Source organism: Phoca vitulina, unplaced genomic scaffold (genome assembly GCF_004348235.1).
Source record: "Phoca vitulina isolate PV1807 unplaced genomic scaffold, GSC_HSeal_1.0 scaffold23, whole genome shotgun sequence".
Taxonomy (NCBI): Eukaryota; Metazoa; Chordata; class Mammalia; order Carnivora; family Phocidae; genus Phoca; species Phoca vitulina.
Genome location: NW_022589726.1, coordinates 15,621,804 through 15,643,220, shown reverse-complemented (window position 1 = coordinate 15,643,220; position 21,417 = coordinate 15,621,804). Strand labels below are relative to the sequence as shown.

At 52.6% G+C, this 21,417-nt stretch overlaps 1 protein-coding gene across 7 annotated transcripts; it reads right to left on the bottom strand.

Annotated features, from left to right (window-relative positions):
* Positions 1–587: 587 nt before the first annotated feature.
* On the bottom strand, positions 588–20,936 carry SMARCC2 (SWI/SNF related, matrix associated, actin dependent regulator of chromatin subfamily c member 2). 7 transcript variants are annotated; one of them, XM_032420288.1, is made up of 30 exons: positions 20,743–20,936; positions 18,546–18,665; positions 17,503–17,588; positions 16,967–17,048; positions 16,773–16,865; positions 15,874–15,943; positions 15,575–15,644; positions 14,743–14,818; positions 14,324–14,455; positions 14,103–14,218; positions 13,599–13,723; positions 12,492–12,551; positions 12,334–12,371; positions 11,914–12,044; positions 11,547–11,618; positions 8,756–8,869; positions 8,150–8,303; positions 7,367–7,459; positions 7,000–7,119; positions 6,845–6,907; positions 6,242–6,500; positions 5,845–6,006; positions 5,523–5,587; positions 5,215–5,350; positions 4,967–5,133; positions 4,440–4,574; positions 2,661–3,042; positions 2,280–2,363; positions 1,938–2,003; positions 588–1,392 (listed from the first exon to the last, which is right to left on the bottom strand). In XM_032420288.1, exons 1-30 carry the CDS (start codon positions 20,851–20,853, stop codon positions 1,316–1,318), a joined length of 3,459 nt encoding a protein of 1,152 aa, XP_032276179.1. In that variant the 5' UTR covers positions 20,854–20,936; the 3' UTR covers positions 588–1,315. The 7 variants fall into 7 exon arrangements, with proteins under 7 accessions (XP_032276179.1, XP_032276180.1, XP_032276175.1 ...); XM_032420289.1 differs by having other exon boundaries at positions 7,000–7,116; XM_032420284.1 differs by having other exon boundaries at positions 1,938–2,363.
* Positions 20,937–21,417: the final 481 nt, after the last annotated feature.

The following is a 21,417-nucleotide window of genomic DNA, read 5'->3' as shown; positions in this document are numbered from 1 at the left end:
AAAAAAAGAAGAAGAAAGAAAGGAAGAAAGAAAAAGGAAAAGAAAAGAAAAAAGAAAATTTACAGAAAACTTTTGAACAGAAGAAAGGTGCCAAGACGCAGAGGAAGAGAAACACGGGGACGTGAGGAACAAAGGCCTGGTGGGAGGGGCCAGGAAGAACCGGTGGAGAGCCTGGAGTCCGGGCTGCCTTCACGTCAAGGATGAAGAAGGGAAAGGTGGTAGGGGAGGCAGTGGAATCCAGGAGCAGAGCCGAGCTGCAAGCCGGGGGTAGGCACTACCCGGGGTCTGGCACCCCTCCTCCACTGTCCCCAAATCCCAGGGAACCCCTAGCTACCAGTCAAGGTTCTGATGGTCTTGGTGGAAGAGGTTAGAGGGGTGACCCACCAAGTCATAAGAAGGAGGTGCTTAAGTGCTTTTTGAAAAATTCAGGTTTTTACAACTCCCCCTCCTCTCTAGCTCCCCTCTCCATGTCTTCTAAGAGCCCAGGGAAAGGGCCCAGGGAGGAGGGACAGGGCCCTTTTTTCCTCTATTACCTACCACAGGAATCCCCAAAATACGTTTCCCCACCAAATACACATACGCTGACATCAACTACGCAGGTGACTTTTAAAAACACAAAACTGACATTCAGGGGGAAAGGGGTCATTGGCTGAGCTGGGGTGGCCTAAAACAGCAACACTGAGGAGGCAGCAGGAGAGATTAGTAGGAATAAACTGGGGTTGGGGTGGCTGAGGGGGTTTAGGAGTGGATTCGGTCACTAATGAGGGACTGGAGGAGACAGATTTTGCACCCTATTCTATCCCCAGAGCTCTCCCAGAACCTTAATTCCCCTTTCCTGTCACCTCCCTCCTCCAAAAAATGTAAAAGTTGGATTTTTTTTTTTCTTTTTAGTGGGTGGAGGGAGCTCCAATGTGGCCTTTTTATATCTCTCTACTTCCTTTAAAGGGCTTCGTTGTTGTTTTTTTTTTCCATCCATAAAAAATGCAGTAGTTTTGAGGGGGTGCACCCTTAAAAGTGGTTAATTAGAACCTCGTATAAACACCTTTCCCCAGCCCTTTCTTTGAGGGCAGCATCCCCATCCTATCCTCTCTCCCAGACATTAGAAACATCTTTTAAACAGAAGTCCTTGAATAATCCGATATAAAAATGCATGCCTCTGACAGGCATGGTGGGGGCTTTGGAGGGGCAGGAGGAGCTTTCCTTACGTAGTGATGAACTCTCCAGGCTGGGGAAGGGTCCCAGTGGTGGGGAGAGGGCTGTTCCTGGAACCTTGATCTCCATAGGGGGTGAGGGAGAGAGATGTCTGGCTGGCTCCTCACTGTGGAGGTGGCACAGGGGTGACTGTGCCTGGGCTCGGGGCCGTGGGGTCTGGAGGCAGGGGGGTACCTGGGTCTGTGGAGAAAAGGAAGAGGAATCAGCCAGGGTGAGCAGGAGAGGGATCCAGACGCAGGCCACCTCAGACAAACAGAACTGGGCATGGCATGCAATGGGTGGGTAGGTGACCGAGGTAGCCTTTCCCCAACGCCCTCTCCCACCTCACACTGGGAAAACTGAAATACCCCAAATCTTCCTGCCCCCAAGGGAACTCTCTAAACGGGGCACTGGAACGTGATGGGAACAAGCAAAGGGGGTGCCGATCATCATGCAAACGGGTAGCTGTTTTGCAAGTTTACAACTGAGATGCTGTGCCTTAGGACTCCTCCGTGACCCACCAGTGAAAGGCCCCAACGTCATCCCAGAGCTGGCAGCTGCCGGGTGGGGAATGGTGGAGGACAGCCAGAGAGGCCCTTCCCCCTGTGTTCTCATTTACCAGAGCGTTCAGAAAGGGTTGTGCAAGTTCTATTAGCTAAGCCCTTCCCCTACCTGCCCCCGCCCCTGCCCGTCCCTCCGTGTGGACCCCTCTCCCTCCCCCTCCTCCCCTCCAGGATGCTGCTCACCTGGCAGTGGGCTGGCACTGGGCAGGAGGTTGCCCTGAACAGCTGCCACAATGGCAGGGCTCTGGGCTGCGGCGGATCCGAGCCCCGGCCCGAGAGGCAAGGAAGATGGCATGGTGGTGGTCGCCGGCAGGTTAGGATGTAGAGGGTTCGCCATGGACACAGGCAGGTTAGGTGGGGGGAGAGTGCCCGGGGCAAACGGGAGATGGTGCTGATGCCCATGCAGGTTAGGAGGAGGGGGCAGGTTAATACTGATGGAGTCGGCTAGACTACCAAATGGGATGATGGATGGAGCGGGAGGAGGAGGAGGCGGCATGCCAAAAGGCAAACCCAAAGGAGCATTACCCGCCACGCCTGGGTGCCCGCTGCCTGGCACTGCCCCTGGCATCATTGCGGGAGGAGTTGGTTGGTTGGGGAACGGCGAGGGGCCTGGGAACAAAGAGCAGAGACCAAGAAGGTTAGAGGCAGAAAGTCTCCCTGGCATAGCAAGGATGATGTAGCCACGCCTCAGCACCGCTTTTCCCGACCCGGGACTACGTGGTACATCCTTGGAACAACACCTCAAAGATCTGGATGTGGGGAGGAAGCCCTGCTGGCTCAGGGATGTCACAGAGGTGAGCCCATCTGTAGAAATCTCCAGTCCTGTCCTACATCCCTTTCGAGGGCGAATCGGAACGCTCACCCGGAGCCCCCTGGCCAGCAAGCGTTCGGGAAGCCATCACTTACCATGGGGTCCAGGGGGGGGTACCCCTGGTGGGACTGCCCCAGGCTGGGGGGCTCCAGCTGGTTGCTGCTGCTGCGGCCCCGCGGCTGACCCTGCCTGCCCAATCTGTTCAGAGGGGCCCAAGCTTCCGGGGGGAGCCCCGCCGCCAGCGGGGGCAGGGGCGACGGAGGCCGGAGCCATAGCCAGGCTGTGAAGCGCGGGCGGCCCGGCGGTGCCCGCCGGTGGGACGGGCTGGGAGCCTGGCGGCAGGGCTGGTGGGGGCTGCTGCTGCTGCTGGTGCATCTGCTGGAAGTGCTGCTGCCGGGCCCTCATCTCCGCGTACTTCAGCTGCTCCATGTGGAAGGCTTGTCTGTCGGCCAGGAGCTGCTGCCTCTGATACTCCAGCTGCCGGAGCCAAGTGAGCACCGGTGCCCGTCAGCCGCGTGCACGGGCCGCGCCCTGCTCCGCCCGCCGACACACCCCGCCTCTCAGTCGGGCAGCTCCCCACACCAAATGCCAATCTTGGGCTTGGGTGTCCCGGGCCCTGCCCCGTCCTCCCTCCACTATTCCCACCACCGAGTCTTCTGGTGCCCGCATGGCTTCTCACTGCGATGGGGTTCATCTAGTGGGAGCCCTTATTCGTTTCAGCTCCAAAGCTCTGACTCTGGCATTCTTTTCTTTCTTTTTAAGATTTTATTTATTTGAGAGAGAGAGAGAGAGAGAGAGAGAGCACAAGCAGGGGGAGCGGCAGGCAGAGGGAGAAGCAGCCCCCCCACCCCCCAGCAGGGAACCCGATGCAGGCTCCATCCCAGGACCCTGGGACCACGACCTGAGCCGAAGGTAGATGCTCAACCCACTGAGCCACCCAGGTGCCCCTCTGTTATTATTTTCTTTCTTCTTTTTAAAAAAGACTTTATTTATTCGTCAGAGAGAGAAAGAGAACAAGCAGGGGGAGCGGCAAGGCAGAGGGAGAGGGAGAAGCAGGCTCCCCACCGAGCAGAGAGCCCGATGTGGGTCTCGATCTCAGGACCCTGGGACCATGACCTGAGTCAAAGGCAGACACTTAACCAGCTGAGCCACCCAGGTGCCCCTCTGTCATTAGTTTCATTTGGAAAATGCTTCCAGTTCCTCTTGTCAACTCATGTTCTTTTCTTCCCTCAAAATTGACTAAACACTCACCATTCTTAGGAAGCCATCCCAGATCAACTCTTTAGCCTCTGAGCTTTGCCTTTATTTTGTTATCTCTCAGGACTTACAATCTGAATTTGTCAGATACTTGAAACATTCACTGTTTTTGATGCGTCCGTACTGAATATTGGATGTCTCCAATTAAACCGTAGGTTCTGTTAGGATCCCTGTCTTATATTTCTTTTTATATCATCTCAAAAACAAAATGGTTCAATACCTTGCCCATCCCATCCCCTTTCCAAGTTCACCTCCTGGGTCTGAAGCCCCTTCCCTCTCATCCCTTAAACCTACTCGATGGCTGAACAGATATTTATTTACTGAGAGTCTACAATGTGTCAAACACTGTTCAAGGACCTGGACGTGAGGCAATGAAAAAACCGACTAGACTCTCTGCCCCAGGATGCCAACATTCTGTGGGACCTCGGGCTCCAGGCTTCGCCCGTGGGCCACTGTGTCCCCAACCGCTCAGGGCAAGCTCCTCCTGCTCCTCTATGCTGAAGCCAGGTCACTCTCAGGCTTCCTCCACTGCTGCTGACCCCCATCCTAAACCCAGGCCCGGCTCGGTGTCAAAGTGTGGCCCCTGGCTCCACTGGCCCCCACGGGGTGCTACTCACTGCCTCTCGCTCCCGGTCCATGATGGTCTCCAACTCTTCAAAGTGCCGGAGTTTGATCTCCAACTTTTTCATCTGGGTCTCCACCAGCAGGGCCACCAGTGATTTGATCTTCCTCTCCTCCACAGCGGCCAGGTGCTAGGGAAGGCAGGGAGGGCGGGGAGGGCGGCACATGAGCGGGAGGGCCCACCGGAGGCGGGCCGGGGACAGAGCGCTAGGGCGGAGGCCGGCGGATTTTAAGAAAGAATTTGCTGTGGTCACAACCCACAGAGTAGCAAAGGCTTCATATTCTTAAAAGAACATGAAAAGAAAGAGAGTGGCAAAAGATAAGACAAGGTCAAATAATTAGAGGATAAAAACAGGCCTAATGGTAAAAAGCTTTGAAGAGCTTAGAGAAGAGATGACCAACTCTCCCTCTCAGATCAAACTGAGAAGGAAACGGGCCAGCACCATGGAAGTGAGCGTGGGAAGTGAGATCAGAGCAGGGGGCAGCGCCTTCCCTGGGGGTCTTCTGGGCCCTTGGCCCTCACCTTGGCCTTCACGGCGGCGGCGGCCAGGGCGGCAGCGGCGGCGGTGGACAGATTGCCCTCACCGATGTCCCGCTCCACCTTTGTCTTCCTCTCCCCCTCCGACTCCACCACGTCCTTCAGCACTTCCTCCTGCCCTTCCTTTGGCTCCTTCTCCTTGTCTGGGTCAACTGGGCCAGGAAGAAGGTGGGGTCAGGCCTGCCGCCCATTTCTCTCCCCTAGACACCCAACCACCATGCTGGGAGGCTCACCTATGGGGTCCCCGTCGCTCTTCTCTGACTCCTTCTCGCTGTCACCTTGTTTCCCTCTCTCTTCGTCCTTTTTGGGGACCTCGCTGGTCTTCTCCTTTGTTTCTTCTTCGGCAGCCCCAACTCCTTCTCGGGGTTCCTGAGGTGCCCATGAAAGAAAAGTGGACAGCGTCAGGGTGGCCGGTCCTCACACAGAGGGCCAGGCTGGGAGGCGAACCTCCACCTCCTCTGTCGGAGGTACTCTGGCTCCCCTCCCCACGCTGCCGCGCCCGGCACCTCCACCCTCCCGGCCCAGCTCAGTCCCGCTATACCTTGGGCTCCTTCTTCTCCTCCGTGGCCTGGCCCTCTGCCCGCGCCTCATCCGTCCCGCTCTCCTCTGGGCCCAGGGGTTTGGGGGGCGGGGGGGAGAAAATGGAAATGTCTGATACAGAGTCTGTCTCCGTAAGGCTTTTCCAAAAGCCCGCTCTCCTAGCCAAAATCCTAGTGAGAGGGCCGGGCGGGGGCCGCAGTCGCCAAGGTGGAGTCCTGGGGACCATAAAAGCCCCACCCGTTCTCCCCGTGGGTCTCGTGCTGTGAGGACGAGGCGAGGCAGGGACTCCCAAGGGGAGGCCTCGGGGCAGCCGGCAGCCTCACCGATCCGCTCAGGCTCATCAGACGTGGTTCCTGCGATACCGCTGCTCTCCAGACCGAAGGCCGGGTCTGCCTTGCCCGTCACTTTGGCTGCCTCCTCCACTTTCCGGACGTGGGCCTCCACCAAGGCTGTGGGCACTTCCTCCTTCATCTTGGAGAACTCCTCTGCAAGATCCAGAGAGGACAAGGCTGGGGGCAGGGGCGGGCAGACCGTCGTGGCTGTCCCTGCGAAAGCTGCCTCGGAAGCCCATCTCTTCATCTAGACCCGCGTGGAGCTCGACAGGTGCCTGAGCTGGCGCCAGCGGCAGACAGGGCCAGCAGGGCGGCCAAACGTGAGGGCCTTGCTAGGTCTGAGTAATCAGCCTTTCAAACCAAAGAGGCCAGGACCCCTCCACATTACCTAGGGCCGACTTCGCAGCAGCAGAGGCGACTCGAGGATCGACGACAGAGGCCAGGAAGGCAACAGTGCTCATAACAGGGTTGCCTGACTGACTGAAGGGGATAGGCTGGTAGGCCAGGGGGCCCAGGGAGGCCTCTGAGTCCTCCAGGTACGGGTCTTCAATGGGAAGACGAAGAAAATGCAAGATGCACTCATCCTGCGTGCGGCTTCCCACGTGCTCTGACACTTTGTTCCAGTCATCTTTGTACATTTCCAGTGCCTGGTGGTAGTGGTGGAGACACAACTTCCTTACTTAGCCACTTTCCTTGAAGGTCAACTCCCCCCATCCTACTAAGGGCAGCGGGCTTCAAAGCTCTCTGTGTTGTGGTATTTGTGGATTCTGCTGGGTCCCAGGGGAATCTCCAAGTAGCACTACGAGAGGATACGGAGTTAATGAAATGGCCCAAATGCCTGGCCTGGAGCTGTTCCCTGGGGCAGGTGTGGCAGGCATCAGGGAAGAGAGAGACTGGGGACAAGGTCACGCTCTGCCCACTCACGAGTGCGGCTGGCAGCCTGGTCACTTCCGTTTTCATAGAAAACTCTCCTTTTCCTTGCCCCAATTACCTCCAGGAGGAGCAGGGTCTCCTGTTCCGTCCACTCTCGAGTGGCACTGGCTGCAGCTTTACTCTGCAGGAGAAAGAGGCGGGTCAGAGAGAGGAGCCCGTGACTTCTGAAGGCTGAAGGCGCTCCCCACCTGGAGTCAGCCCACACCTCCATACCTTGGAGGGGACGTTCTTCTTTGTGTACATGTCTGTGCGCAGCCCAAAGTTCTGCATGTCTGTCGGCTTCTCTTTGCCTTTGTCAGGGAAGGTGAGCATTTGCTGGGAAGCAGAGGTCTGCTATTTGTGGAGGGGAAAGGAAGAGGTGAGGACGAGTGACCACGGGAGCCAGGGGCGGACAGAGAGAGAAAACAGACAGAAGGAGCTTCCTTCCCGAAGCCAGGGACACCCCTGGGCGGGGGAGGGGGGGGGGGGGACTTCCTCCCTCACTGCTGTAGCTCCTCGCTCTCACGTCTCTTCTCCCCGCGCAGGGGCCCCCCAATAAAGGGGCAAATAAGAAGCCCAGCGGGGTCTACACCCCACCTACCAGCTCTGGCTTGCCCTTAGCCGTCTCTGGCACCAGGTCATCCAGCTCTTTGCCCTTTCGCCCAGCCTTGGTATCAGCATCAACCTGGCGGCCCTGGGGGACAGAGCTTGGCGTCATGGAGGCTGGGCGGAAAATGACCAGGCCAAGGCCCTGGAGGCCTCAAGACCAAATGCTGGGCGGCCCACAAGCTCTGGGGGCACTCATGCCACTGTTCCGTGTTCCCTTAATGATTAATTAGATCTGTAGTTGGCATGATCCCCATTTGTATTCACATCGAACTTTATAGGTTCCCTCAGGAGCTGGACAATTGGGTTCTAATCCTAGATTTGGTACTCTGTGACCCTGGGCAAGCCACGTAATCTGTCTCCACTTAATTTTAGTAATGTATGGAATGGAAGTGGGAAAAAAATGGAAGTGACAATAATTATGAGGCAAAAATGAAAAAAATGTTGGAAACACAACAAAGTTCAAAAATTTCATGCAACTTAATTTTCCGCCATTTTTCTCTATCTGCTCCATGCCCTACACTGGCCTGTCTGCTCCTCGAGGACAAGGAGCATCTCTTCTCCCTCAGCAAGTCCTCACAGTCTTAGGTGCGGAGGCTGAGAGAGGGTGCTAAACACACAGGGCTGCCTCCTGTAGCCCTCTGCATCCCACGGAAAAGGAAGAAGCCTCAAAACACTCCTGAACCATTACCCTAAAAAACCAGGAAAAGAAAAGTCCAAAGAAGCCCAGTTTTTCCCAGCGCCGCCCCGCCCCCGCCCCCACAGCCCCTCACCCTACCTGCGGGGTCTTGGGCTGCAGAGGCACCAGCCCTGACGGCGTGTCTGCCAAGACATGGAAGTGAGAGGTGGGCGGAGGCCCCATTGGGGTTGGTCGACTCTCAGCATCCACCTGGTAGTTAATAAGACCCCACTGTTCTAGGAAGGCATGGACCCTGGCAGGAGAGAGGTGGAGACAGGGTCACGTGGGGCCGCCAGAAAGGGCCAGAGGTGGGGGTGTAAAGCTCCCTTTCCCCAGCCCTCTTCCCTGCCCATTCTACTCGCTGGCAAATCCCTAAATGCCAGTGACACCCAGGCCTCCGTCTCCAGTCGGGACCTCTCTCCATATCCGCCCACCTAGTAATCATCTCTTCCAGGAGAGCCAGGAAAATTGAACCAGGATCCTTCAACTACACGCGCACTCCTCCTTTCTTCCACACGCCAGAGAACGTCACTGCCATTCCCTCAAGTCACACACATGCCCTGAACGTGAACTGTGCCTTTCTCTACAAGTGTTTTTTTTTTCCTGCTTGTTCCTCTACGCTCTTTGCTGGCAGCTTTCCTTCTGCCAAGAGACCTCTGTGGGCAGACATCCTTACGGACCCCCTCCCCTCAGCTGCAGACCCACCTCATGATGGCACAGACATCACCGGCCAGGTTCCTGCGGCAGGCGGTGGAGGTGAGATACTCTTGGGGGTTCAGCCGGTACGTGTCAATCATGAAGTTTCGATAAGCCAGGTAGCTTAGGGGAGAGAGAGATGAATGAGAGGAAGAAAAATAAGTCTGCTGAGGACTGAGGGGTAGGAAAGGTGATAAAAGAGCTGATGGTTCCTCCTGTGTGACAAAGAGAACAGAGTGGATTGTCTGCCTCGGTAAACACTGCATGTCTACTACGTGCTAGATGCAACGGGTTCAACCGTTGCCACGTTTTCCTTGATGGCAGTTGTTCAGTTAAATGAATCATCTCAGGATGCCCGGGTGGCTCAGTCTTTAAGCGTCTGCCTTCGGCTCAGGTCATGGTCCCAGGGTCCTGGGATCGAGCCCCACATCGGGCTCCCTGCTCTGCGGGAGGCCTGCTTCTCCCTCTCCCACTCCCCCTGCCTGTGTTCCCTCTCTCGCTGTGTCTCTGTCAAATAAATAAATAAAATCTTTAAAAATAAAATAAAATAAAATAAAATAAAATAAAATAAAATAAAATAAATCATCTCCTTGGCTGTACTTGGGGAAGTTTCATCAAACTTTTGAACAAGCAATCAAAAAGCAAGAAAAAGTGCCCTTATTTCCAAAGGCAGGTGTTAAGGGGAAGTCTCTATCCATGCATCCAACTAGTCAGCATGACGTGCTATAAAGAATATATGTTTTTGTTTCTTAAGTAAGCCCCACACTGGGTGTGCAGCTCACTGAAAAAAAGAAAAAATATATATACACACACACACACATATGTATTTATATTTATTTCTATTTTTTATTAGAGAGAGCGTGCACAGGGAAGGGACAGAGGGAGAGAGAATCTTATTTTTTTTAAAGATTTATTTGAGAGAGTGCATGTGCGTGGGAGGAGGGGCAGAGGGAGAGAATCTCAAGCAGACTCCCCACTAAGCCCAATGCAGGGCTTGATCCCACAACCCATGAAGTCATGACCTGAGCTGAAATCACTAGTTGGATGCCTAACCGACTAAGCCATCCAGGTGCCCCAAGGGAGAGAGAGAATCTTAAGCAGTTCCATGCCCAGTACAGAGCCTGATGCTGGGCTTGATCATATGACCCCAAGATCATGAACTGAGCCAAAATCAAGTCGGACACTTAATTGACTGGGCCACCCAAGCGCCCCTAGAATATATATTTTGAAGGTGGAAAGCTCTAAGTTCAAATCCCAGTTCTTCCATGATGGCCTCGGGCAAGTTACTTAAATTTTTTGAACCACGGTCTCCTAATCTGTAAAGTGGGAGTGTCTGCTGAGGAATAGAAAGACCTGTAAAGATCTAGTACAGTGCCAGGCACATTTCAGCAGCTCAGCAAATGGTAGCTATTGGGTGGTATAGCATGAAGTTTGAGAACATGAGCCAGTCTAAAGGATTCAGATCCCGGTTTTTCTACTCACTGGCTGTGTGACCTTAATCAAGTGACTTAACCTCTCTGTATCTCAGTTTCCTAATCAGTAAACTGGAGAGGATAATAGCACCTACTTCTAAAGCTGATATAAAGATTAGTCAATACCTGTAAGACACTCAGGATAGTGCCTGGGAGATAGTAAGCTTTCAGTAAACGCAGGCAATTATCACTATTTACTATCTCACACGAAGAGAACCAAGTGTAGAACAATTCTAGATCCAGCCCTGCCTACAGACCAGGTTGAACTCCTGTCACCAGGTCGTTACTCCCTTTTCCTCTGGAGAGAGCAAGCTTCTTCATATATACAGCTTTCCCCGGGAGGAAGAGGAGAGAAAGAACCATGGTGGAAAGGCAAGATGGCCCCAGGCTACAGGGAAAGAACCATGGTGGAAAGGCAAGATGGCCCCAGGGAGGGGAAGCTGAGGAACAGCTGGGAAGCAAACCCATTCAGTTCCCAGGGAGATCAACACCTTCTCCCCCTTCTCATTATGACATTTATCCTGGAGCATCCCTAACCATAGAAGATTGCCAAGACTCATTCAAAGCCAAACAGGTTTGGCTTGAGGCAACACCTTGGCGAAGACGAAGACTTCCAAGCCCCAGGCCTGCACTTTACACAACACTTCTCTCCATAGAGCCTTCTCCAGCCCTTAGTTCAGAGTCTTGGATCTTCATAGTTCCTCCTATTGTCTTTTTTTTTTTTTTTTAAGATTTTATTTATTTATTTGACAGAGAGAGGCACGGCGAGAGAGGGAACACAAGGAGGGGGAGTGGGAGAGGGAGAAGCAGGCTTCCCGCCGAGCAGGGAGCCCGATGCAGGGCTCGATCCCAGGACCCTGGGGATCATGACCTGAGCTGAAGGCAGACGCTTAACGACAGAGCCACCCAGGCGCCCCCCTCCTCTTGTTTTTCTATTAAAACCTACTCTCAGGGACCAGCATGGTCATATACATTTTAGTCAAAGCTATTATGAATGCCGGGGATATCTGCGTTTTAGGTATCTTAGTAATGATGGATTGGAAGGCTCTGGACTCTGTTGAAAGAAATGGAGGCATCAGAGCGGGTACCCGTTTTGTACAGAAGACCATGCTTAATCCTGCCCCCAGGCAATCCTAGAGAGCAGCTACTGTGGCCATGGTGCTGGGCTGGGGCTGCCCGTGGGCAGAGATCACGTCTTGTAAGAGTAGCCCGGTGCCTGGCTCTTGGAAGGAACTCAAGAAATATTTGCTAAACAGGATATTGCTGGGTCAGGAAGGGTGATCAGGGACAGGAGGGAGAAAGAGAGTCGTGTGCTGAGGTTTCCTTACATTTCTGGAGTCTTGGACTTGTTCTTGCCGTTAAAGAACTCGGGGAGAGCCCTCCGCTCAATGGCATGAACACTGCAAGAGAAGACATAATACATTCAGAAGGCACTGGTGGAGAGATGGGAGCCTTGGAAGGAAAAGCCTAGAAGGAAGGGAGGGAGGGAAAACAAAGCAGTTTTCCCTTCCTTGGGGAGAACTTCCCCCAGGGCACTAATACTCAAAGAGACCAGGAACTCCCCTAAAACCGAACTGTTCCCCAGTCTACCCGGCTGATGAAGAAATAACTTATGTGGAGACAGGAAGAGGAACAGCTCGTTGGCCTCTGGAGGGAGGGAAATAGAGAAGCAGTGAGAAGCTGGAGCAACAATACCTATTATAGTCAAACCAGGCAGCGTAGCTGGGAATGATGATGTGGTGGGTCTGTTCAGTCACGTTGTCCTCATGTAGGTCTGGATTCTTCGTCTGCTCCCCCTTGTTCCCCGTACTGTTTTCATCTTCATCCTACAAGTATGGAGGCTGCTGGACACTCAGCATTTCCATTTTGCCCGTGGCAACCCTCTGCTTCTCCCACACCCCAGGAAAGTGGGAGCACTAAAGATGGGTATAGGAATGAACAGTTATAGGCCCTGGAACTTGGAAAGGGTCAGAGTTTTGAGTTTTGAACAACAGCTAGAACTAGTCTAAGGTGGGAAAACTCCAGGCAATGGAAAGCTCTGGGTAGAAGGAACTTAATAAGCACAACTCAGAATCCCATAGAGAGGCAGAGAGGGCCTTTCTAAACTGGCTCCACCTTGCCCGTGGTCTCCATGCTTTCATCCTCCTGTTCATCTGAAAGAGAGAGACAGCAAAAGAGAAGGTTGGAGCCTCCTGAGGGGCAAGAGGACCCCACTCTCTGAAAAGCCCCGGCGGGCTAGGGGAGGCTGGTGGCTGAGCCTCCCTCCTCCTTACCCAGGTCAGTCATGGTGCCTCCTTTGACTGGGGCAGACTCTGAATCCTTCTTAGTGTTGACTGCCAGGAGAGAGACAGTCATTTTATCAGACAGGTTCTGCCCAAACCAAGCCCCTACCTCTCTACTGTTAACAATTCTAGAGATCTCGTTCCCCCGCAAAAACTTTCTCCATCGGATCACAAAAGGTGGTAACTCCCTCCAGGCGCAGTCATTCTAGCCCTTGAAACTCACTTGCCATGCTCCCTCCTTCCGCCGCCAAAAATTCACTTAACTTTTTTCCTATAAAGAAGCATCTTCTACTCTATGGACACTCATAAAGCATTCCTGTCTCTGCCAGGCCCCTCTTATCTCCATCTATGTGTCTGTGAGCCCTTAATGGACCGAGACAGAGTCTGACCAAATCACTCTGTAGAGGAGTGGTTGGATCTTCAACCTTTTTTTTAGAGCAGAGGGCTTCCCTTAACTGAATCCGTACCCACCAGCTCAGGAGAAAACAGAAAAGAGCCGCTGTGCTCTCTGCTGTGGTTCCCGAGGGGCTGGAAGCCGGCCCTCCTCTCTCTCCGTGGCCCCCCTCCCCGCCCCTGAAATACACTCCTGGGTATCTGGAGCTCGTCTACGGAATACAGGTGGCAGTCCACCTTTGCAGCTGCTCCACTCTCTAACACTGCAGAGCAATGGTCTCCAAAGTGGGGTTCTCACACGGGATACAAGAGATGGTCCACTGGAATTCAGGCAGAGAATCGCAGGACTTCTCTTTATACTGTTTTTTTTAATCTTATCCTTTACATTTTCCCACTTTTAGGTAACGTTTGCATGTGTTTTATAATGTTCCTAAAATAGCCGTATAGTAGCACATACATAGAACTTGTGCTTAAATAGTTTACTGACGGGGCTGCCCGATCAGAAGCCGTCTGGAGAGAACTACCGCCAGGCACACGGCACAGGCCACGACGCTGATACGGACAAAGTCAGAGCACTGTCCGTGGTGATGAAAATAATTTTAATAACCAGCTAAATGGAAGGGAAAGATCCTCCAGACCTGAAGCGGGGTGAGGGAACTCAGCCCTGACAGAAGGTAGGTCCCAGGAGCTTGGTGTGGCCCATACCTGTTTTAGGCAACGTCACCTCCTCTACATTGGGGACTGGTGAAGGCTCATCCATGTCCTTTGTCAGGTCTTCTTGCTCCTCCTCTCTGTGGCCACGCTTCGACTTGGTGTAAGGTGTCGAGGGACTGGGAAGGAAAGGGAGTGAAAGATAACCCAGTCATCCCTGGACAAGGAGTCCCTGGAAGTTGAGGTTTCAAGGGCAGCGAGCAAGAGAGAATCCCAAAGGTGGAGCTGAGCACACACAGAAACCAGTCACTACAGAGTACTGGGAAAGGCAAGGGCTTTCACTTGAAGATTTAGCTCCCTCTGAGTTCACTGGGGGCTGCAACTAGAACTAACAACCAGGCAGCTAGATTCGACCTCATCCTCCCTCTCAGGACACCTGCAGGGACCTGGCCTACCCTGCTCAGGGCCAGGTGGCTATGGGGAGGCGTTTGTCCTTCCTGCCTTCACCATGGTGTGGAGAGAATGGCGAAGGTGGGGGCAGGGCAGGGGCCAGTATACCCTTTCTTAGCGTTTTTCTTCTTGGCTTCCGGGGTTGGTGAAGGAGAGGGAGAGCGCTTCCTCTTCTTATAGTTCCCCCCTTTCTTGTCCCGTCGATCTGAATCTGGGCTGTTCACCTGCAGGTTGGAGAGTGGGAACAAATGTCAGCCAACAAGCCCCACTGAAGACCTATCCCGAGACTTAGGCTAAGGGATCAGGGAAGAAAGAAGAGGACTTTTCACCTCATCCGTCAGCGTCTTGGCTGAAATCTTCTTTCGGCGGGAGACGGGGCTTTTGTCATCATTTACCTCATAGTCTTCCTCGTTCATCCACTCGTTGAAAGTGTCTGTGTCCAGAATCCACTTTGCGTGAACCTGAAGTACAAAGGCAGGTTGTGCTGGGGAGGAGCCTGAAAGCCACAGCTGTCTGAGTGCCCTTGACCGAAAAGCCCAAGGACGCGGGAGCCCGGGCTTCACCTCCGAAGAGTGCTCTGGTCCCGGTCCTCGTTTTTTTTTTTTAAAAAATATTTCTAAGGAATACCTACACATAACGTGGGGCTCAAACTTACAACCCCAAGATCAAGAGTTGCACGCTCTACCAACTGAGCCCCCCAGGCGGCCCCTGGCATACTTTCTGGGGTCAGGGGACAAGAAATGCTCACCTTCCTAGGTTTCTCAGGAGTTGGAGCATCTTCCACAGATGCTTCAATTTCACTGGCTGGGATCCACGTGTCGTAACTGCCACGGGAAATTGAGTGTGAAGTACGACCAACAGGACGGAGTCACAGAAAAGTAAAGTGTGTATCTTTCACCTTTTCCACTTATAAGAAGCATAGGGTTGTTGGGTTCTTTTTTGCTATGACTATTTTTCCAGTTACACTTGATCTTAGCCAAAAGGCCGAGAAGCGATTATTTTTCCAATTAATATTGGGATTCCTTCCATCACAAAGTAATAAGAGCAACTCCAAAAAAAAAGGAAAGAGAAAAAAGAATAACCCCAACACAACTACTTGGTATATATATTTTTCCCAGTAAATTTTTCCTGTATGATTTTGTTTTTACATAATTGCAATGTCACTAGATACTATTTTATAATCACACTTTTTTGCATTTAATATTTATCTACAAATTATCCATGTGATTTCTTTTTTCCCCCATGTTATTTCTATCAGTTCGATGGCTGCATAATAGTCCACTGAGTACAAATTGCTGAAACATTTTCGCACTGTTAGACATTTAGATTGTTTCTATCATTTATCACAGATTATACCAGAATAACCATTTCACACATAAAGCCCCAATCTTTTTAGCCTAACCCTCATCGAATAAGTCCAAACCTCTCCCAAGACAGAAAATTCTCATAATAGAGAGGAGGAGAACAAATGAACAGACCTAGAAATAACCCCAAAAGAGTGTCTGCTTGCTTTGCTAGATGTTCTAAGGCTTCTCAGTCTGGCTCCTATACTTAAACCTGTCCCAGGACCCTGTCCTCACCTGTCAGGATAGTAGCCCCAGTGCAGAAGAACCTGCTTATCCCGCTTCATGACTGGCCGTACCCATTCCTCTGGGGACAGAGACAGAACAAGGAGAGATATAAGCTAAAGGGATACACAGAAAATAACTGTACACAACTCGTGTTGCAGCCAGGGACCTGGAAATAGGAACGTAAGGCAGTAGGAGGGCTCAGGGCTGAAAGGAGAGAGGAGCAGCCCAGGCACTGTGCGGGGGCTGAACAGTCCCCCACTCCTAGTCCAAGCCGTCCACTGCAGAGGCCAGGAAAACCCAGGTCTCACCTTCTTCCAAGTTCCCTGGGACAGGATACACAACATGGGAGGCATTGTTCTTATCTTCAGTGACTGTTCCCTGGATGGCATGAGGAAAAGCAGGTGAATAGTCCCCTCTGAATTACTCATGGGTGTAAATGAGCCAAAGTAAGATTTAACCACAGATCTGCCTTCCTAATCATATTTTGCTCAGAATGGTATTAAAGTTAGTTTGCATTCTTTAAACACACACCAGCTGAGACGCAGAGGCAAAGAGCTGGGACAGTGCTAAAATGAAGAAAAACTAGGGGCGCCTGTGTGGCTCAGTCGTTAAGCATCTGCCTTCGGCTCCGGTCATGATCCCAGGGTCCTGGGATCGAGCCCTGCATCGGGCTCCGTGCTCTGCGGGAAGCCTGCTTCTCCCTCTCCTACTCCCCCTGCTTGTGTTCCCTCTCTTGCTGTGTCTCTCTCTGTTAAATAAATAAATAAAATCTTTAAAAAAAAAAATAAACATAAAATAAAATGAAGAAAAACTAAAGAACTAAAAGTTGCTACAGATAATCCTCTGAACAGATAATCTGCACATGGGAAATGTAAAGTTGACTGTATGTCCCCAGCAATGGCATCTGCCGGTTATTACAGAGTTCCAAGGTAAAGGTTTCATTTCTCTGAAATCAGGCAATCTCTGGCTTTCCTAATCCTCAGGCCAAGGCAGTCTCTAGGAACAGTGATTCAAACCTGTCAAGACCGGGAAATGGGAGGAGTGAACTGAGAAAGAGACGCTCAAGGCTTTAACTCTAGTCTTTTTCCAAGTAGGGAGAGCGCCTTTGCAATAGAAAACATGTCACCCAAAGGGATGCTTATTGTACTGAAAACATCAGGAAAAGAGTCATGGAGTTTCCAAAACGTCTTCTGACCCACCCACTCACCTGGTGTCTCTTGATAATGTCCTTTAATTTCCCTAGCAGTTTAGGTTCAATTTCTGGGCACAGAAAAATGTTAGGTCGAGACAGGCAGTTATTCTGTGGGGAGAAGAAATAGATGGGATGAGATCATGGGGAAGGCGTGTTTTAGATTTTCACTGAGGGAAAGGAGATGGACGGGGAAGGTTCTTGACTATTACCTGCACCAAGGACTTCTCAATGGTCATGAACATTTCCACGTTGCGGTCCATGCGTGATGGATTCTGGAAATCGTAACGCCGCCTTGAGAAGAGGCAACAATCTAGTGAGTGGTTTAGATCAGGTCTGAAGATGAGGTTAGGGTATGTGACTTTTTAGCATGGGAAATCAGGAAGCAATGTTGCTCACAACTGTTGCCAAAATGGCCTGGGATCTGGGGTTCACTAAGCTCAACTCCATGAATCATTTTGTACTTTATCCGAAAGGACAAAGAAAAGTTGAGATGCCAACCGAAGAATCCCCTTTCCTCTACAATACACACACCGACGCACACATACATGCTCATTCACTCTTGGAGACTATTTTGGCTCTGACTCTCAGCCACTTTTCTGACCCAGCAAGTCAGGCCTACCGACCTAGCAAAGTAAGAGACTCACAAGAATGTCTACCTATGCTCTCCCACCCCCAGAAAGACCTAGGAAATCATAAAGGGGGAGTCCCCCTAAATGTAAGAAGCACAGAGAAGAAGGCATCTCACCATCCCTGGTCACTCTTGAATTTGTAGGCAGCTGCAAGTATGTGGCACAGGGAGCCTCCTGCTTTGAAATCTAAGAAACATTTGATCTACAAAATTGAGACAGGAAAGAAGTATGTGAGAGTTACATCCTAAATTCTCTTATTAACAATCCTTTCACAAAATCCCATACTGAACTAATCTCTCTCTCAAAGCTGGAATTCTTCTTCTTTTTTTTTTTTTTTTTTAAGGTTTATCTATCTATTTGAGAGAGGAAGAGAGTGTGTGGGGGGAGAGGCAGAGGGAGACAGTCTTAAGCAGACTCCTCACTGAGCACGCAGCCTGATGGCAGGGCTCAATCCCATGACCCTGAGATCACAACCTGAGCTAAAATGAAGAGTTGGAGGCCCAATCGATTGAGCCCCAAAGCTGGAATTCTTTAACCTCTATGCCACGGTATCACGTGGCCTGGAAGAAGTGGGGGAGAAAGAAATCAGTATTCACAAAGCCCCAATTTGTGCCACGTACTTACTGGGTTACCTCATTGACCATTACAGAAACCCTATAAGGTAGAGATATTAATCCCATCTGGAGATGAAGGAACAGATACTCAAAAGGTTTAAATGGCTTGCCTAAGATCACAGAGATACCAAGTGGCAGGGCTAGGATTTGAACACAAGCCTACGTAAATTCAAATCCCGTACCCTTTTAACCGTGCCATTAGAGTTTCGTATAGGAGCTTAGACACTCTCAGATAACCTGTTGAATGAAGTATTTCTTTTTAAGATTTTAAGCAACCTCTCCACCCAACATGGGGCTCGAATTCGCAACCCCCAGATCAAGAGTCGCACGCTCCACGGACTCAGCCAGCCAGGCGCCCCTTGCTGCACGAAGTATTATGAAGACAAAGAAAGGGAGTGGTAAATTGGGGACTAGGGAAGCCAGTAATGCCCTGACCCGGGATGGGGATAAGAGGCAATTACCCAAATCTCAAAAAGGATGAAATTTACAAAAAACCCACAACTCCCTCTCCAGTTTGGAGAATTCATCTCTGCATTTGCACTCACCGGCAGTTTTGTGAGCGGTGCATTGCTGACATGTTTGCCAAAAACTTCTTCCTGAAACTGTAGCAACTGTACAACCAGGCTAGACAAGGACTTGTTGGTAGGTGGTTCAGCTTGGATATACTGGGGAAACAGAGGCAAAGGGAAGAAAAGCAGACCCCAGATAAATTGTCCACTATCTCCCTTATTTCTTCCCAGGGGACTCTGGAAGCATCTGGGGGAGAAAAAATAGTGTCTTTTTCTCCCACATGTCTAGTTTTTATCATGAAAATGGCAGAAGGGAAGCCCTCTAAGCCCCTCACAGGAAGTTGAAATTCTGCTGACCCCCAACTGAGCCTGCCAGCATTGGGTGCTGGAGGCAAGTGGGGCTTCCTAGTCCTTCTCAGCTACACTCTGAAATCCGAGTTGCAGGACCCTGATTTCTAGCCAACAGCACTGAGGGCAGTAAAATTCTGAAGGTTCATTAAGTTCAGGCAATGGAAGCAGTATCTTTGAGGCTCTAAGCAAGACAACAGTGTATTTCTTGGGGGTAACTTTGTGAAAGGCCAAGACTCTCCCTATAACGTAGCCTAATAAGAAAGGTGCAAGGAAGTGAGGCAAGGCAAACGGACTGAGAGCGTAAGCTTGTGCATTCTGCTTCTGCTAGGAACTGGGCACAAATGTCTTTGTAGGCTCTCCTAGATGGCAAGGACCAGCTACTACCCAGCCCGGTGAGAGACTAAGAAAACATCTATCCTTTCTGAGGAAACTGTATCTGAGACAAGCAACCCTGGGCCTCCTTACACATTTCCATGTTATGCTACCTAGTATCCTAGCCTCCTGTTCTAATTTAAATCTGAGCCAGGAGGCTAACTTTCTCTTTACCTTTTGACCCCTGTTTCCTCAACCCTAATCACAGAGAAAAGTGCTCCTCTCAGTGGGAGATGTAAAGAGAGCCTTGAAGGAAAAGGTAAACGACAAAGAGCTAAGAACTTGAAAGCTGAATTTGAAAGCTCACAGGCTGTCAATCCCCCCAGGGCCAGAGACTAAGCCCCTAGACTGTTCTCCCTTCCAAAAGGTCAAAGGTGGAGGCCTGGGAACCAGAGCCTCACGCTGGGGTAGAGGCAGCCCACAGACCCAGCAGCTGTTTGTCAGGATTCTGACATTCAGAGAGACCTCCGAGATGGGGCGAGAACCAGGATCAGAGGGGTGTACTCCTAAACCACCCATCACACTTCTGACAGGCTGCAAAGCTGGGCAGGAAGAACTGGGGAGCTAAAGGAAAGCCAGAAAGAGAACCTCTAACTGGGGGTAGTGAAAAGGAAGAGGCAAACCATCTCCATAGAAAACCCCCATGCATAGATGTTCCTTTCAACCAGGCCTAAAGACAAAGACAACACCAGGAAGAGGTTTGATAGAAAAGTCAGGTAAGGCTTTTTGAACCCTTTGTTCACTACCTTATTCTATCTCCAGTTACGGGCTGGGGAGCTGGAGATATAAAGCGTGTCTTAGCCTCTGAACCCCAAACCAAAGGCAATGCAAGGCCAGGTGGCCGGGTGACTTCATTGTGAAGCTGAGGAATGGTTTAAAAGGTCGCTGCCCAGGAACTGCTACAACCTGACTCCTAAGGGATTTGTTGCCCCTTGGATGGAGGTGGGGGACGAGCGGTAGAGACAGGTGGGGGGGGGGCTTCTTCAGGCTGATGAGCAGCCAAAGGCCTGCTCTGTGGCTGTTTACCCTCCTGCTTTCATCATCTCTCCGAACATACACAAAGCACTAGGGAGGCCTCAGCCCTGCCGGTACCTGGCTCCGTGGGGAGCTCTGGCGGGCACCGTGGCGGGCACGCTGGGGAAGGGGGGGGCATCGGGCACCCCGTCCACCCTCGGCCGCCTCTCCCGGAAAAGCCCGGAAGGCTCTGGCCCAGGGGAGGGTGGGCGGCTGGCACCGGGACCCGCCGGGCAGTGGAGAAAAACAAGGGGCAGAGGGCGCAGGAGGGAGGGCGGGGGCTGGAATCCCAGGCTGCGGGGGGCGGGCGGGGGGGGGCGGGAAAAGAGGCTGGGGGGGGGGCGCGGGCGCCGGCGGGCGCGCAGGGGCTGCTCCCGAGGCCGCGGGGGAGGGGCCGCGGGCCGCCCGAGGGTGGGCAGGATCCGGGGGGGGGGGGGCTGCGGGGCCGCGGTCCCTTTGTCCCGCCCCCGGCCCCCGCGCGGCCCTGCCCGCGTACCTTCTTGTAGTTCTTGCCGAGCCAGAGCCTCACGTTGTCGAACTGGGTCACGGTGTCCGCGGCCTCGTAGTACTTCACGTTGGGGCCGCCGTCCTTCTTCCGCACCGCCATCTTCTCGGGCTCGGGCCCCGCCGCCGCCGCCCGCCCCGCTCAGCTCAGCTCCCGCCTCCTCCGCCTCCTCCTCCGCCCGCCTCCCGCCGCCTCCCGCCGCCGCGGCCGCCGCCTCCCGCCGCCTGGGCCGGCCCCGGCCCGCGCAGCGCCCCCTGCCGACCGGTCGGGCGCGGCGGCGGCCAAGCTCCCGGCGCGGGACCCACCCTGGCGGCCTCCCTGGCGGCGGCGGCGGCGGCGGCGGCGGGAGTGTTGGGAAGGCGGCTGCTTCCTGGAGGGGGCGCCCACTCCCCTGAGATCGTTCTCTTCCAGACGCGAAGCCGTTCCTCACTCTTTGCCTCTCAGCCCAGGGAGTGGGGTACCTCTCTAGCTTACCCCAAGCGGACGTCCGTCGCTGGAGGAACCCCCAGCTCATAGCTCCGAGTGGTCCTTACCTTGCACATTCCCAACCCCACGGAGCCCTTAATCTCAAGGAACCCCAGACCCCTTTCCCCAGGAAGTTCCTTTCTTTCTTCCATCCCCAGGACTTCCCCGTTTCAACTCTTCCTGAGCCTCCCTCACTCCTAA